At 29.0% G+C, this 14743-nt stretch overlaps 1 protein-coding gene across 1 annotated transcript; it reads right to left on the bottom strand.

Annotated features, from left to right (window-relative positions):
• Positions 1–2220: 2220 nt before the first annotated feature.
• On the bottom strand, positions 2221–3316 carry LOC124914537 (protein OCTOPUS-like). The gene has a single exon (XM_047455116.1). It carries the CDS (start codon positions 3217–3219, stop codon positions 2329–2331), a length of 891 nt encoding a protein of 296 aa, XP_047311072.1. The 5' UTR covers positions 3220–3316; the 3' UTR covers positions 2221–2328.
• Between the last annotated feature and the right edge of the window lie 11427 nt (positions 3317–14743).

Here is a 14743-nt window from a genome sequence, read left to right on the forward strand (position 1 = left end):
GATAAGATCAAAGATTGGTCTTTGATCATATCAGCTCCGGCGTCGCGTTGAAGATTGACCAATCTTAGTCGACCTCTCTTTTACTCCCCACTTCAACAAATCAACAATCAATCCCAATTGATCACACACCTCTTAATCAACGTCAAACAAACCACTAACCCCCAATTGACCATCATCTTGTGACACTTTTTCATATGCTTCTTTATCCCCTTTGTCGACAAACAACCCACCACCCGACTTTCATTTCGTGACCTCACACTTTCAAATACTCGTCAAACCACCACTAATTCGGACTTCACACTCGACCTCTATCTCGTGACCTCACACTTTTAAATGCTCGTCAAAATAAAAATGTGAATATTTAACCGCTACACCACTTGATATTGTTGAAATAATTTTATTATCTAGTGTAAGTATATATATTTAGTATTTAATATTTATTATCAATTAATTAATTTTTATAATAATAAAAAAATTATTTATACTCATATAAATATATATATATATATATCATTGTATCAACATAAACTAACAATAAACTAACGATTGCACAATATTTTAAATAATTTTAGATATTTATTTTATAAATTCAAACTAAAAAAAATGTATAGAAAATAATCAAACAAAATTATATATAAAAATAATTAAATATCATATATATATAATATGAAAATCTCATCTCAGCGGTCGATTTCGATCAAAATCTCACATTTTCGTCTTCCAAAAACCAAGTTCAGTATTAGTCGGCCTCTCTCTAATGGCTTCCCTTAAGCAAACTCCAACATTTTCCAGTCATCCTCTTCGTCTTCCACGCGAATTATATATACATTAAAAAAAATTGAGGATAGAAAAAATACATGCACATGGATAATGCTTACTCTTCGACCCATCACCATACATAAACATTAAACGGTTCACAAACTCAAATATTTTATAAAACTTTAATTTGGTTCTTCAAATTTTAATTTATGTCAATTTTATATATTTAGTTTCCTATATAATTTTTTTTATATGTTTAATTTTTTTTATCTTATATATTTTATTATTATGATTTAAATATCATAAAGTTAAAAATTAACAAAATTTAATTTTATTAAAATAAAATACAAAATACAAAAATAAAATATAATAATTGGTTAAAAGCTACAAAATTGAAAGAAAAAAATTGAGATTTCTAAATTAATGATGCTTAATTTGTTTTTTTTATGTATATAAAATTATTTATTTATAATTAATTTTATCATAATTTTTTTTAATGGGCATAGGTTTGAAAAAGTATTGGGTTCATTTTGTAAGGTTGATAAATATATATGTAGTATTGAAAAAGTTAGTATAAGAAAAGAATATTCTAAGAATATTATTTTGAGTTTGAAAATTAGTTTTTGGGTTAGAGTAAAATTACTGTTTGATGTGATATTTACTGCATTTTGGATTTGAGAATGAATTTGTGGGTTGGAGACGGTCTAAAGTCCTGGGTAGGGATGACAATGGGGCGGTTCGGGTGGGGAATGCATTTACCATCCCCGCCACGTTCAATTTCGGGGAATCCCCGCGGGGCAGCGTTAATAAAAAAAATTTTAAAAATAAAAAATTTATAAAATAAAATTATATAAACGAATTTTTTAATATAATATATATTGTAATATATTGAAATTTTATATTATTTTAAAAAAAAATAAACTTATGAATCTTATAAAATATCGAAATAAATAAATATTTTGATGATTTAATATATATTTCATTGTGTTTATAGTGTTCGGGGCAGAATCGGGTTGAGATCGGGGCGGGGACACAAATACCATCCCCACTCCATCCCCGTTCAGTTTTGGGGGAAACCGTCCTAAATGGAATAATTCAGTTCGGTTTTTGTGGAGCGGTTTCAAATTTTCATCATTATGGGTTGAGTCCGTTATATATATATATATATATATATATATATATATATATATATATATATATATATATATATATATATAATTCAACCAAATATTATTATACTTCTAACAAGTGCCACCTAATTATTACAGCAATAAACAAAAAGAGATTATAGTAGACAGACCAGGTGTAACTTTTTTTGTTTGTCGTTGTTAAACCATTCCTCTTTTGGGTTTTCATTATTGTTAATTTTGTTATTATTATTATTAGAAGCATGCTTATTATGAAAAGTAGTAAACAACAAGCAAGAAAAACACTATCTAAACTACTATGAATAAATTATCAAGAAGGGTTGAATTTGATTAATTAATTAATTGTAAACAGATGAAATATTAATAATACAGTTTGAAGATCATCGATCAAGAAATATTTTTATTAATTTTGAATCTTTGATCAATACATTCTCATCACTGATCCACCCATCCTCCACCTGCTGCTGCTGCTGTTGTTGTTCCTCCATTGAAGATTCTCCACTTCTTTCGAAGAACATGATCTAGCACTCTGGTTCCTCTCCAAAACAATCTTCTTCCCATTCCCATTCCCATTCCCATTCCCATTCCCATTTCCATTAATTCCATTACCAAATTCATACGAATTCCTAAAACTTATACTGCTCTTACTTCTTAACATCATCGGATTAAAAGCTCTCTCCTCCACCTTCCTCACCTCCGGCCAAGACACACTCATAACCGATCCAGCTTCAACCCCACCACTTGATCCGCTATTCTCACTTCTCTTTGATCGCCGGTGAAGAATAAAACCCAAAATGTTAAATCCATTCATCCATTTCCTTGTTTTCTTAGGACCCTTTAAAACCTCACTATTCTCAATCAAAACGGTGGCCGGAGATACTTTACCCTTCGTCGTTGTTTCATCGACAAATGCTGACGTCATCTTCCGAATTGAAACAGAGTGGTCGAAGCTCGGTTTCCGCCGTGAAGATGAGTCGGCGTAATATTCACGAGTCAGATTCGTTCCTCCTGGAATCAACCCACCAGCTTTAAAATAACCATCACACGAAGCTCGAGGTGGGTCGTCGAATGAAAAACGTGGGTCTTGATCAAGAGACAACCGACAGCCGTCTAGTGAAAACCTAGGAGCAATGTCGCAAGAACGACGACCCATTTGGAACCGATCTTGATTGGAAACGATAAAGTTGTGTTCTTTATCTTGTTTCTTTGAGTTCTTCTGATCTTTTCCCCTCCATTTTTTCAATTTCTTGCTGAAAACAGATGCGGCGGACCAAATTGTGCCGTTCTCCTTACCCAAATTGAAAACATTCATCAGAGAAGATCGGTGAGAAGAAATCGAAGCATGAAAAAAGTTTCAGTCTTTAATTAATGGGCGTCTTCTTCAATGATATATGCTTTATCCTTTCTTTTTTATGAATCATCGACCACCAACAGACAAATATTTAAAAAGAACACTCTCCGTCAAAAGCGCCTTACATTAGTGATTATTGTTTTCGTGAATTACAACAGTTAACAGTGTTACAGTGTACCATTCTTGTCTAGGGCCTGTTTGTTTTATTGTTTTTATTGGACGAATTAAATTGTATTCTTTTTTGTCAACGACAAGAAATCCTTGGTCGATTTTCTTTTTAGAGCTTCTTTGTTAACAACTATTTTATTTGAAGTGTTTTGAGATAATATGGATGATTTTGAAGTTATCAACCAAACGAGCTCTAAGAGTTAATAATTAGAAGTATTTTGAATCATTTGGTGGAAGAAAAAGTTGAACTAATTCAAGATCTAGAGACAAACTGTGGACCCAATCAAACCCTTTTTTATATGTGTTTTCATATTCTTCTTCAATCTTCTCCATATACAACTTTATAAACAGTTTCTTCATTTTAAAATTTGTTTATTATGTGGTTAATGTATTTTGGATTGATTGAGAAATTGGATAGTTAGGTATGAATAGACTCGATTGAGTCAACTCTTAATAAGTAATGAATTGGAGTATTAGTTTGATTCAGCTTGAATAGCAGTTATTATGTTTATAGTTAAACCGAATCAGTTATGCGACAAGTTATGAATTTGATTAAATGATTAAGTGTATTTATGGGTTATATGTTTAACCCGTTGTAATTAGTAGCACTCCAATGAAGAAGTGAAACTCAACGTTTTTACAACTCCATCAAGTTAGTCTAGTGATAATAGTTGGTTTAAGAGACCAAAATATTACGGGTTCGATTAAATCTGAAAATATTTTGAGTTTAAACGGTGTGTCATGTTAGCTCTACTTTAATTCAAAAATATATATTGTGTTTAATAAACTTAATAGTTAGCTTATTATTCTTATTTATTTTAAATTATCGAATTTATTTCTTAAACTCTAATGTATATTTACTTTTATTTATACACTGTATTTTTTATTGCAAAAATTACTTATTTTTTTTTTTTACAGAATCACAACTTAAAAAGAAAAAATCAATTCTACAAAATTAAATTTATCGTGCTTAAAAGTTGAATGCTACATGACAATGGTCAAATTAAGTTTTTTCAAAACTCACAAATTTAAAATTCTTTATTGTTAAAATTTGATAAAAGGAGATTTGTTTTAACGGAGTCTTAAAATTTTATAAAATGAGATTTGTCTTAACGGGTTCAAAAGTCGTCAATTTATTATTTACGCTGTATTTATAAATAAATAAAAATTTATCATTAATTTAACTATCAATTTCATTAAATTGAAAAGTTTTGGATACCAAAATTTACTGAAATTTGATAGTTAAATTATTGATATGATTAAGGATGACAATTTGAAACTGTTCCTAACCGAACTGAATCGTCCCAGGCTTTTTTTTACTTTTCTTATTCTATCAAATCTCAGAAGAAACTATATAATTTTTTTAAAATGAAGTTAGAATGAAATTAAAGTTAAAAGTATAAATATTATTAAATTTGTTAATGTATATATAATTAAATTATATTTCATAATATTATTTCATAAAATCATAATCTAATAAGATATTATAAAAAAAATATTTTAAAGTAGAATAAAAATAAAAAAATCGCTCAAACCCAACTCTTGCTCCGGAACTAGGCAAGCCGATTACGGTCAATATACATTTGTATAAATATTTAAACCTAATTGAGTTTAAAAAAATTAAATTCGATTCTCACTTAATAAAATGTTTTAGATTGAAGTAAGATTTTAATACAAACTAATTCTTAAAATTTTAAAAAATAAAAAGTTATAATATGTATTTTTTTTTTTTAAATGTTCATATTATCATGTTAACTTCAACTTCTTCACATAACCTATATATATACATAACCTATATATATATACATATAACCTCTATATATATACATATAACCTCTATATATATACATATAACCTCTATATATATATATATATATATATATATATATATATATATATATATATATATATATATATATATATATATATATTAAAATACTTTCAATATTACAACCATCAAGATCATGAACATTGAGAGATCAATTTGTAAATTTAATTTCTATGCCTCCCTTTTGTGCTTTGTTGGAATTTCAGTTATCAATTATATACATTATAACCATTGGCTTTCTTCAATTTGTTAATCAATGAAAATAAAAGTTATAATACTTAATTATTGGTAACTCAATCTTATAATGGTGTGAAAAATGATTTAAATTGAATATCACTAATTTATAACAAATTTTATGTTTTTTATATTAAGAATATGTCAATATTAATTCTTAGTTTGAATTGCTATTATAATTATATATTTATATTTAATTATTTTTGTTGTTTTATTTAAAAATTATTCGATTATTTTTATTATTTGAACTCAATTATATATTTTAATATATGACATTTTTAATTTATACAACATTCTAATAAATATTTACATAAATATTATAAACATGAATCAATCATCTAGAGACTTTGATATTTGTATGCTCATTTTGAATACAGTATTCACTCCCCTTGTTATAATTTTGTTTTTCAATTAATAATCAATAATATACAAAACTTATTTTTTCAATTAGTAATACGAATCAGATGACTTCACCTATTTTGCGGAATAAATATAATAGAACATTAAAAATATTATAAGTGATATGTATCAGATTTAAAGGTTCCAACAATTTCTTTAAAGTTTATAAAAAAAAATAATAATTAAAATGATAACCATATATATTATTACGATTAATATAAAGTCAAAGTCAAATAATTAAATTTCATTTGTTTTTGAGAATGAATATTTTGTTATCCGACTCATCCCTGATCGAAAGGGCAACACTTCTTTTCACGGTTGATTGAGTTGGTTTATATTTTATCTTAACAAATTTTCTGCTGCACTTAATATATACTTTGTTTGGTCTTTAATCATTTATGATTTTTATGTTATTAGTCTATAAATAATTTTTTTATAAATATATGATTATATAATAATAGTTTTAGGTGAAATTTTATTCTAGAACTCATAAATTTGTTATAGAAACTTTATTTTCTAACTCAAGTCATACTTGTATCGTAGTTATAATATGCATGTTACACAACTTTAATATTCATGTAACTGCTTATGATACTAAATTTTACCACTCTCATTTAAATACTACAAATTGACATGCTAAACGAGATGTATGATCATAAATTTATCATAAATGATTTATTTAATTAATGAAAAATTTGGCATGCATTGACAACATAACCACAACCTATTTTAAAATTGGTCATCTTCTAAATTATCTTGCATCTTTCATTACATATAAATATAATTCAAGAATCATGTTTGGAAACAAGTTTTTTTATTAAATTGAGCATATCTAGAGGGGATCAACTTCTACAGGTAATCGAGAGAAAACTACAAGAGATATTTTTTATTTTTAATATAATATTTATTAATTAATATTTTATACAAGAAATTTCACAAAAATATTGACATATTTTATATATTTTGATAATTAATCTTCAAATTACATTTTTTTTAATTTAGATTTTAAGTTTCACTGGGTTGATTTTAATTTGTTTGTTGAGTTTCATAATTTTTAATAGAATCAAGTTTAAAAAATCATGTAAGTAAGGATTGAACCATTTTAAAATTAATTTTCATCTCACCTTATTAGTTATTAAAAATAGTATATATGTTTATATAATAATGTTGTAATGTGTGCATCTAAAATTATAATAATAATAATAATACAATATTTTAGAAAACAAATATAAATGTACAAAATATAAACGTTATTTTATAAATATTATCAGGTTTTCCTACAAACATTTGTTTGCCAAAGGAATTAGGAACAAAGGCAAGCTGTTGCAGCTGTTATGGTTATTGATAATGATGGTAAGCAGCAATTAAGAGAACAATTGAGATGGTTGGACTGGTTGAAGTGGAAATTCAGAATGGTAAAGAAGAATAGAGTTTGAATACAGGGTATTAGAAGGATGCAAAACATAAATAAAAGAATGTCATTGACAATGACAGTATACCAGAATGGTAGATGGTGATTTGGATCTTAAGGCAACTAAGCCAATCACAAGGGACAATCAACTATATGATTTGAGGTTCCCAAGTGGTATGACTATAAATGCTATTTATGTGCATAGGCTGAAAAGGGATCGGAGGTGGGTGATTTTGATTCCACAACAAATGAAGGTCGAGTTCCAAACACCTATACTTCATCAGTGAAAGAATTAAATCCGTTGTGGTTAAGATCCAAAGACATGTAGCTCAAAAATTCAATAATAACAATTAAACACTAAGTGAAAGTGTTGAAACAACTCGGCCAAAATCAGCAAGAGCAAGGAAGAGATCAAAGAAGAAAAAGACAAAAATGAGCACGAAGACAGAAGTTAAACTCTTATATGCACATTCATGAATATTGTAACATAGAATATGATGGGGGCTCAATGACCCACCTAAGAGCAAAGAAATCAGGTGTACTATTGAAAAGCACAAAATTGCAATTATTGGTATTCTAGAAACCAAAGTTAAACTCGAAAATATTGATCGGATCAGTTCTCTTTTCTTTAGTGGAGGTTGTAATTTGATTCATAATTCTAACTCAAGAACATGCATAATATGGGTGGGATGAGATTTAAATATTGTGGATGTAAAAAAAATTATTCAGATGATATGGTTATTATGGTTAAAGTCATATGTAAGAAGACGCTCATAAAATTTCAAATTGTAGTGGTCTATGACAACAACTCAACTCTGAATATGAACAGAATTAACTCTAGAAGAGTCTTTGGAACTAGATTGACAATAGTATGACATGGGCCATTATGGGGACTTCAATTCAATTTCATGAGATATGCACATGAAAGAATGCCGACAACTGAGATTATATGCAAGGAATGATTGAGTTCAATTAGTGCATGATTAATATTGGATGTATCGAGCCAACCAATTTGGACAGCATGTTCACATGGTCAATAACACGAAGAAATGAGAAAACTAGAAAGAGTCAAATTGATCTGGGATTAATCAAAGAAGAAAGAAGAATGGGTTATTCAATTTCTAAGTAGTCAAGTTGAAGTTATTACTTTGAAGATATTTGATTATTGTCCAATCAAACTCTTCTGAAAAAAGGAAAGAAGAATGAAAAGACTATTCAAGTTTCTTCAATTTCTGCATGGAAAGTGGTGAGTTTAGAGTAATCTTGGATGATGTTGGTGGAAGCAGGTACAAGGAACAAGAATTTTTTTTGTTAAGGAAAAATTGAGAATGCTTAAAACCGGTTTCAAAGACTGGACAACAAAAATTACAGTAATATTTCGAATAGAGCTGCTAAAGCAAGGGCCGAACTTAGAAAATTTAAAGTCAATTTATGAGAAGTGAAGATCCAGAACATGTTGAAATTAAGGAAAGATCGGCAATAGCTTCTTTTTGGTCACTTAGTATGAATGAAAAGAGTTTTATTAAACAGATCGAGGCAAAGTTGGATGCCTTTGGGGATAAAAACATTTCCTTCTTCTACATGAAGTGTTCAATTAGAAATCTCAGAAATATTGTGTACAAACTTAAGAGGAGCAATGGTGAGGTCGCTCAAGGGTAAAAACAAATTAATGAAGAAGACATTAATTATTACCGGGAATTCATTGTAACAATGAAAGAGGTTATTGATTGCAGCACTATTCTTCGTCAGATTGTTCATAAAAGGGTCACATAAGAGGAGAGGAGAGAATTGTTTGAGGTTGTTACTAACAAGGATATTGAACAATCACTTTTCAGCATTAATGAGGACAAAAGCTTAGGCTTGATGGTTTCAATGCAACGTTCTTCCAGGAAAATTGGGATGTTGTCGGTAATGATATCTGTGAAGGGGTTAATGAATTCTGTAACATTAGGAGAATGCTCAAGTAGTGGAATGCCACGGTGCTGAATCTTATATTGAAGTGTTTAATACCTGAAAAGATTTAGGATTTCTAACTCATTTCTTGTTCCAGTGTCATTTATAAAATTATCTCAAAAACATTTCAAAACGTCTTAATCCTGTTATTTCTAAACTTATTAGTCTTGAACAATCAACATTCATACGATCAACATTCATACGATCAACATTCATACATGTTCGATCTTTATCACATAATATTCTTCTATTATGATAAAAATATTATTTCACCTCAAATAGCTATTAAGATTAACTTAGAAAGTTTTTTACTAATACTATTCATGAGTTCTTAGTGGTTTATGGATTTCCTTACATTTTAAATAATTGAATTTTGCAGTGCATCTCTACTCCCTACTTTATCGTTTATGTGAATGACACCCATGGTGGATATTTAAGAGGGGAAAATGATGTGAGGTAAGGAGATCCTCTCTCTTCATACATATTTATTCTCATCATGGAGATCTTTGATTGCATTTTCAAAATTCTTCTCAAGGAATCGACCATACATCCACCATCCATACTATAGGGAGGAGAACATTACCCACCTATATTTTGTAGATGGTCTTTTAATTGTGGCACATGCTAACGTTGACTCCATCACTACTAATAAGGATGCATTAACCTTCTTTTCTAGTGTTACATGTTTGTTTATTAATGAGAGAAAAAAGTCTTGCATTTTATGGCGGTGTTAAGGAGGAGACAAATGCAACAATTTTCAACATTCTTGGAATAAAGAGGGCACATTACCTCTTCGATATCTTGGAATTCCACTAACGTCTAAATAGCACCAAGTCACACACTATAGGCCACTTATTGAGAAGGTAGAAAACTCAATCATGGGTTGGGATAAAAATGCATCATGGGCACAACAGATGGTTCTACCGAAAAAAGTGATGAAAGAACTTGATCAATTTTTGAGAAATTTTATTTGGGGAGCCAACGGTGAGGTTAAAAGAAAGTGAGATGGCAAGATGTGTGTAAACCGAAGGAGGAAGGAGGCGTTGACATACAAAATTGTGTGGAATATAATAAGGCTTTAATATAGGCACTTTTGATTAGTTGCAAAGAAACAAGACTCGTTGTAGGTGAAATGAGTGCATTCGAGCATGAAGAGGAAAATGAGCAATTAGACGTGCATGATAAAAAGAATATGGCTTGGTCATTAAAGAAAATTCTGAAACTAAAAGAGAGTGATTGGAAACTAATTGACTTACAAATTGGTGATGGAAGAGGAACCTTATTTTGGCATGATCAATGGTTTGAAAATCAGCTAATTATCCTAAAAATAGTTTTAACTATCACGAATCATAACAGATTGCCATACGGCTACACTACACGAGGTTAGAGACGGGGAATGGAACATCCTTCTAAGGAGAATTCCAAAAGGTATAAGGATCTTTGACTTTATTTGCGAATTGTAGATTGAAAGTGAAGGCAAATTTATTTTGAAGCTTACTTGGGACATTATTCAAACTAAAGGGAAACAATTACGTGGTTTCATCTAGTGTGGTCCCCTAAGGTCACCCTAAGATATCAACTCATTATGTAGTTAGTCTTCTGTGAAAGATTAACAACAATGGATCGAATCAAGCATTACATCATGGGATCAAATCAAGCATTATATAGATATTCCATATTCAAAATGAATTTTGTGTGTTGGAGAAAAAGAATCCAAGGATCATCTATTTAGAAAATATCCATTTGCATATGTGATTTGGGAGCATTTTTTCAAATCCATGGGGTTCTTTAATTTCTCTATGGAATGGAAGGAAATCAAGGAAATAGTCTCACTAAAATAAAAGGTAATCGCTTCTCTTCAAATGTTTCTTTGTTACAGTTATTTATCACATTTGGATGAAGCGAAAATTAAAAGTTGTTACAAGAATTCGAAGTAATGAGGAGCAAGTTTAGAGAAATATCATCTTTAATGGCAACACACTCAAGCACACATGGAGGCGAATTCTCATGAATGAACAGAATATGTCGTTATTCCAAATGTGGAATATCTCATATTGGAAAGTCATTAAAATTTCTTTGTTTAAGGCGTGATAAATCCTCTTGTCGATTGATTGATTATTAAAGCATTTTAATTTGTTTTAAATTGTTGTCTTTTTTATTTGGTTGTGTTTGATTCCGTACAAATTAGAAGAAATGGTTATTTTACCTTAATTTCTAGAACTCGTGTTTCTTTTTTCCCTTTTTGAGTTTTTTAACAAAATGATATAAGTAATTGAAAAAAAAAACATTTGTTTGATCAAATAAAAAAACACCCCAATATTTTATTTATTCTTTCTCTTCTTTTTTAGGCTTAATAACGAGTAATTTTGATTAATTTTATGAAGGATATCCTTGAATTAGAGATTGAAGTGTGGCTTAATGTGCACGAGATTTCACTCCTCTCGTATGTTTTCCACCCAAGCCCTTCTTTATCGAAAAACTACATTGTCAGTTGAAGAAGTTAATTGATCTATCGCAAGGTTATATGCAAGTAGAAAAGTGTGTATCGAAGCCGAAAAAAGGTTATTCCGGCTAGATTTTATCAATGATTGAAAATATTATTACTTTGAACGTTTATATGTTAAATTATGGTGTGAAGAGATTGTCATTAATACAATAATAGGAACTCATGGTTGTGGCATATAATGTTTTAGTGAGACTAAAATTTGGAAGATGAATTAGCGGATTATTAGGGGATCTTTGTAATTGGCAGTTGTGTGGTTGTGAGACTCTTGATTCTATAAGGGCATCAAGTGGAATATTTGGTGCATGGAATGAAGACATGTATGGGAAAATAGATGTTAATTTGGACAAATACTCGGTTAATGTTTGTTGAGTCAATCAAAATAAACTTAGGAAATAAGTTTATGAGCTGACAATATTTTTATGATGGGTGGATTAATTAAAATAGAACTTAGTTATGCACAAGGAAAGCTAAAGAGCTTAATTTAATGTTGCAAATGAATAAGACTAAACTGTGAACCGTCTTTGTCCAGGTACATCTAAAGGAAACATAAGCAAACAGTTTGGTCGGTAGACAACGTCTAACCTCTTCAGACGTGGTCTAGAGTACGCGAATAGACGTCATCTAACTCCTTTAGACGTGGTCTAAAGGAAAGCGCAGTTAGACACGGTTTAACTCCTTTAGACCTAGTCTAAAAGAAAACGTAGTTAGACGCGGTCTAACTTCTTTAGACGTGGTCTAAAGGAAAGCGCAGTTAGACGCGGTCTAACTCCTTTAGACGTGGTCTAAAGGAAAGCACAGTTAGACGCGATCTAACTCCTTAAACGTGGTCTAAAGGAAAACGCAGTTAGACGCGGTCTGACTCCTTTAGACCACGTCTAAAGGAAAGTGCGGTTAGACGCGGTCTGACTCCTTTAGACGTGGTCTAAAAGAAAGCACAGTTAGACGCGATCTGACTGCTTTAGACGTGGTCTAAAGGAAAGCTCAGTTAGACACAGTCTGACTCCTTTAGACGTGGTCTAAAGGAAAGTGTAGTTAGACGCGATCTAACTCCTTTAAACATGGTTTAAAGGAAAGCGCAGTTAGACGCGGTTTAACTCCTTAGACGTGGTCTAAAGAAAAGCCTAGTTAGACGCGGTATAACTCCTTTAGACGTGATCTAAAGGAAAACATAGTTAGATGCGGTCTAACTACTTTAGACGTGGTTTAGATGAGTGTGGTGTAATTTATTAAATAATAAAAATAATTCATAATTTTAAAAGAGCAATATAAAATTTTATGTTTATATATAAACAGGACCGACCCCGAGATTTGGGCTGCCCAACCCCTATTAGAAAAAAAATGTCGATATTTTTTGTTGCACTAAATCTAGTTTAAAATTTTTGATAAAAAAAATTTTTTTGGTGAAGTTTGAAACCATAGCCAGTTTAAAATTTTAGTTCTTATCTTCCACCACTAAGTTACAAGCATTCTTTATTTAAAAATACAATAAATTTTATTAAATATCTCAATAAGTGAAATAAATGGGGGGTTTTGCCAGACTTACACTGGGCTTACCCTGGCGGCTTACCCTAGGGACTTACCCTAGGACTGGTATTGTATATAAACTAAAAATATATTTTTAATAATATTTATATCTTATAGAACTATATTTCCAATTACACTTTTCATTTTTCATATCAAAAACTTAACCAGAAACCTATAAAAATAATTCTCGATTTCTAAGAGTCAGACCAAAACAGCTCCAGACACATAAACGTCTAATATATATATTTATAAAATATTTTATTGATGTAATTAAGTTAATAAATATTCGATCAAGCATATCCGGCGCGTGTAGCAATAAATATATATTATTATTATTATTATTATTATTATTATTTTATATATATATATATTCTGCAACAAACTTCAAGCAAAAAAAAATAGCTCACCAACCCCAACAAGATCTACCAGTTTGGTTTGATATTGACCAGATTACCATTTCCATTTGAAATGCCTATACCAAATCAAAATTAAAATATTAATTTATAAGTTAAACAATATATTTGATTAAATCAACTAACGATCAACAATAAGTTTAATTAAATAACAAATAACAATATATTGCGTGTCTGAATGTAATTTAAATAAATCAATTTCTTCTCCATCTAATATTAAGAATAGTTGACCTTTTATCCACATTTTAAATCGAACATTAAAAAGAAAAAAACATTATTTTGATATAATTCAACATTAAATAATCAATTCATTAAAATAAATTAATTTTGATATAAGCCTCAATTTTCTTTTATAAAAAGAACAATTCTTATTAAATTGGAGTTACATATAATCAATTAATTAATAAATAATACAAACAATTGATTATATGAGTATTAAATTTTAATAAACTTTTACAAAATTAAAAATTCTAATAAACAAAGATTTAAATAATCATGCAATTGGTTAAGGGTCACTCAAAGATCTTAACTCATTTGAGTCTTAAACGAAGAGTGTTGAGATAGATTAATTGAATAACCAATAAAATGGTATCGAGATAATCTCTACCAAATATTTTGAGCGGCAGTTAAAATTCTAATATCCTGCCAAATGATAATTTTTAACTGTATAGTCAGTAAGAAACTGGTATATATTATGGGAAAATACATTTAAGAGGAAAGCATGAATATTAAAGATAAATCAAATAACATTATTAAAATTATAAATAAAAAAAAAACAACTCCAAATCTAATATTTTGTATCTTCTACTACTATAATTTATATATATATATATATTTTTGTTTGAATACATCTACATTTTATTTTCACTTAAAATATTTCAAATAAATGTGAAAAACATGAGAGTAATTCTAGTTATTTACATTAAAAATTTTATATTTGAAATTTTATATAAGTTTTAAAAAGAATAATTATAAATTTATTTATTTTTTTATTGTAAGAAATTTGAATATTCATCCATTCATTTCTATTTAAGACATTCTAAGTTATT

This window comes from Impatiens glandulifera, chromosome 1 (genome assembly GCF_907164915.1).
Source record: "Impatiens glandulifera chromosome 1, dImpGla2.1, whole genome shotgun sequence".
Taxonomy (NCBI): Eukaryota; Viridiplantae; Streptophyta; class Magnoliopsida; order Ericales; family Balsaminaceae; genus Impatiens; species Impatiens glandulifera.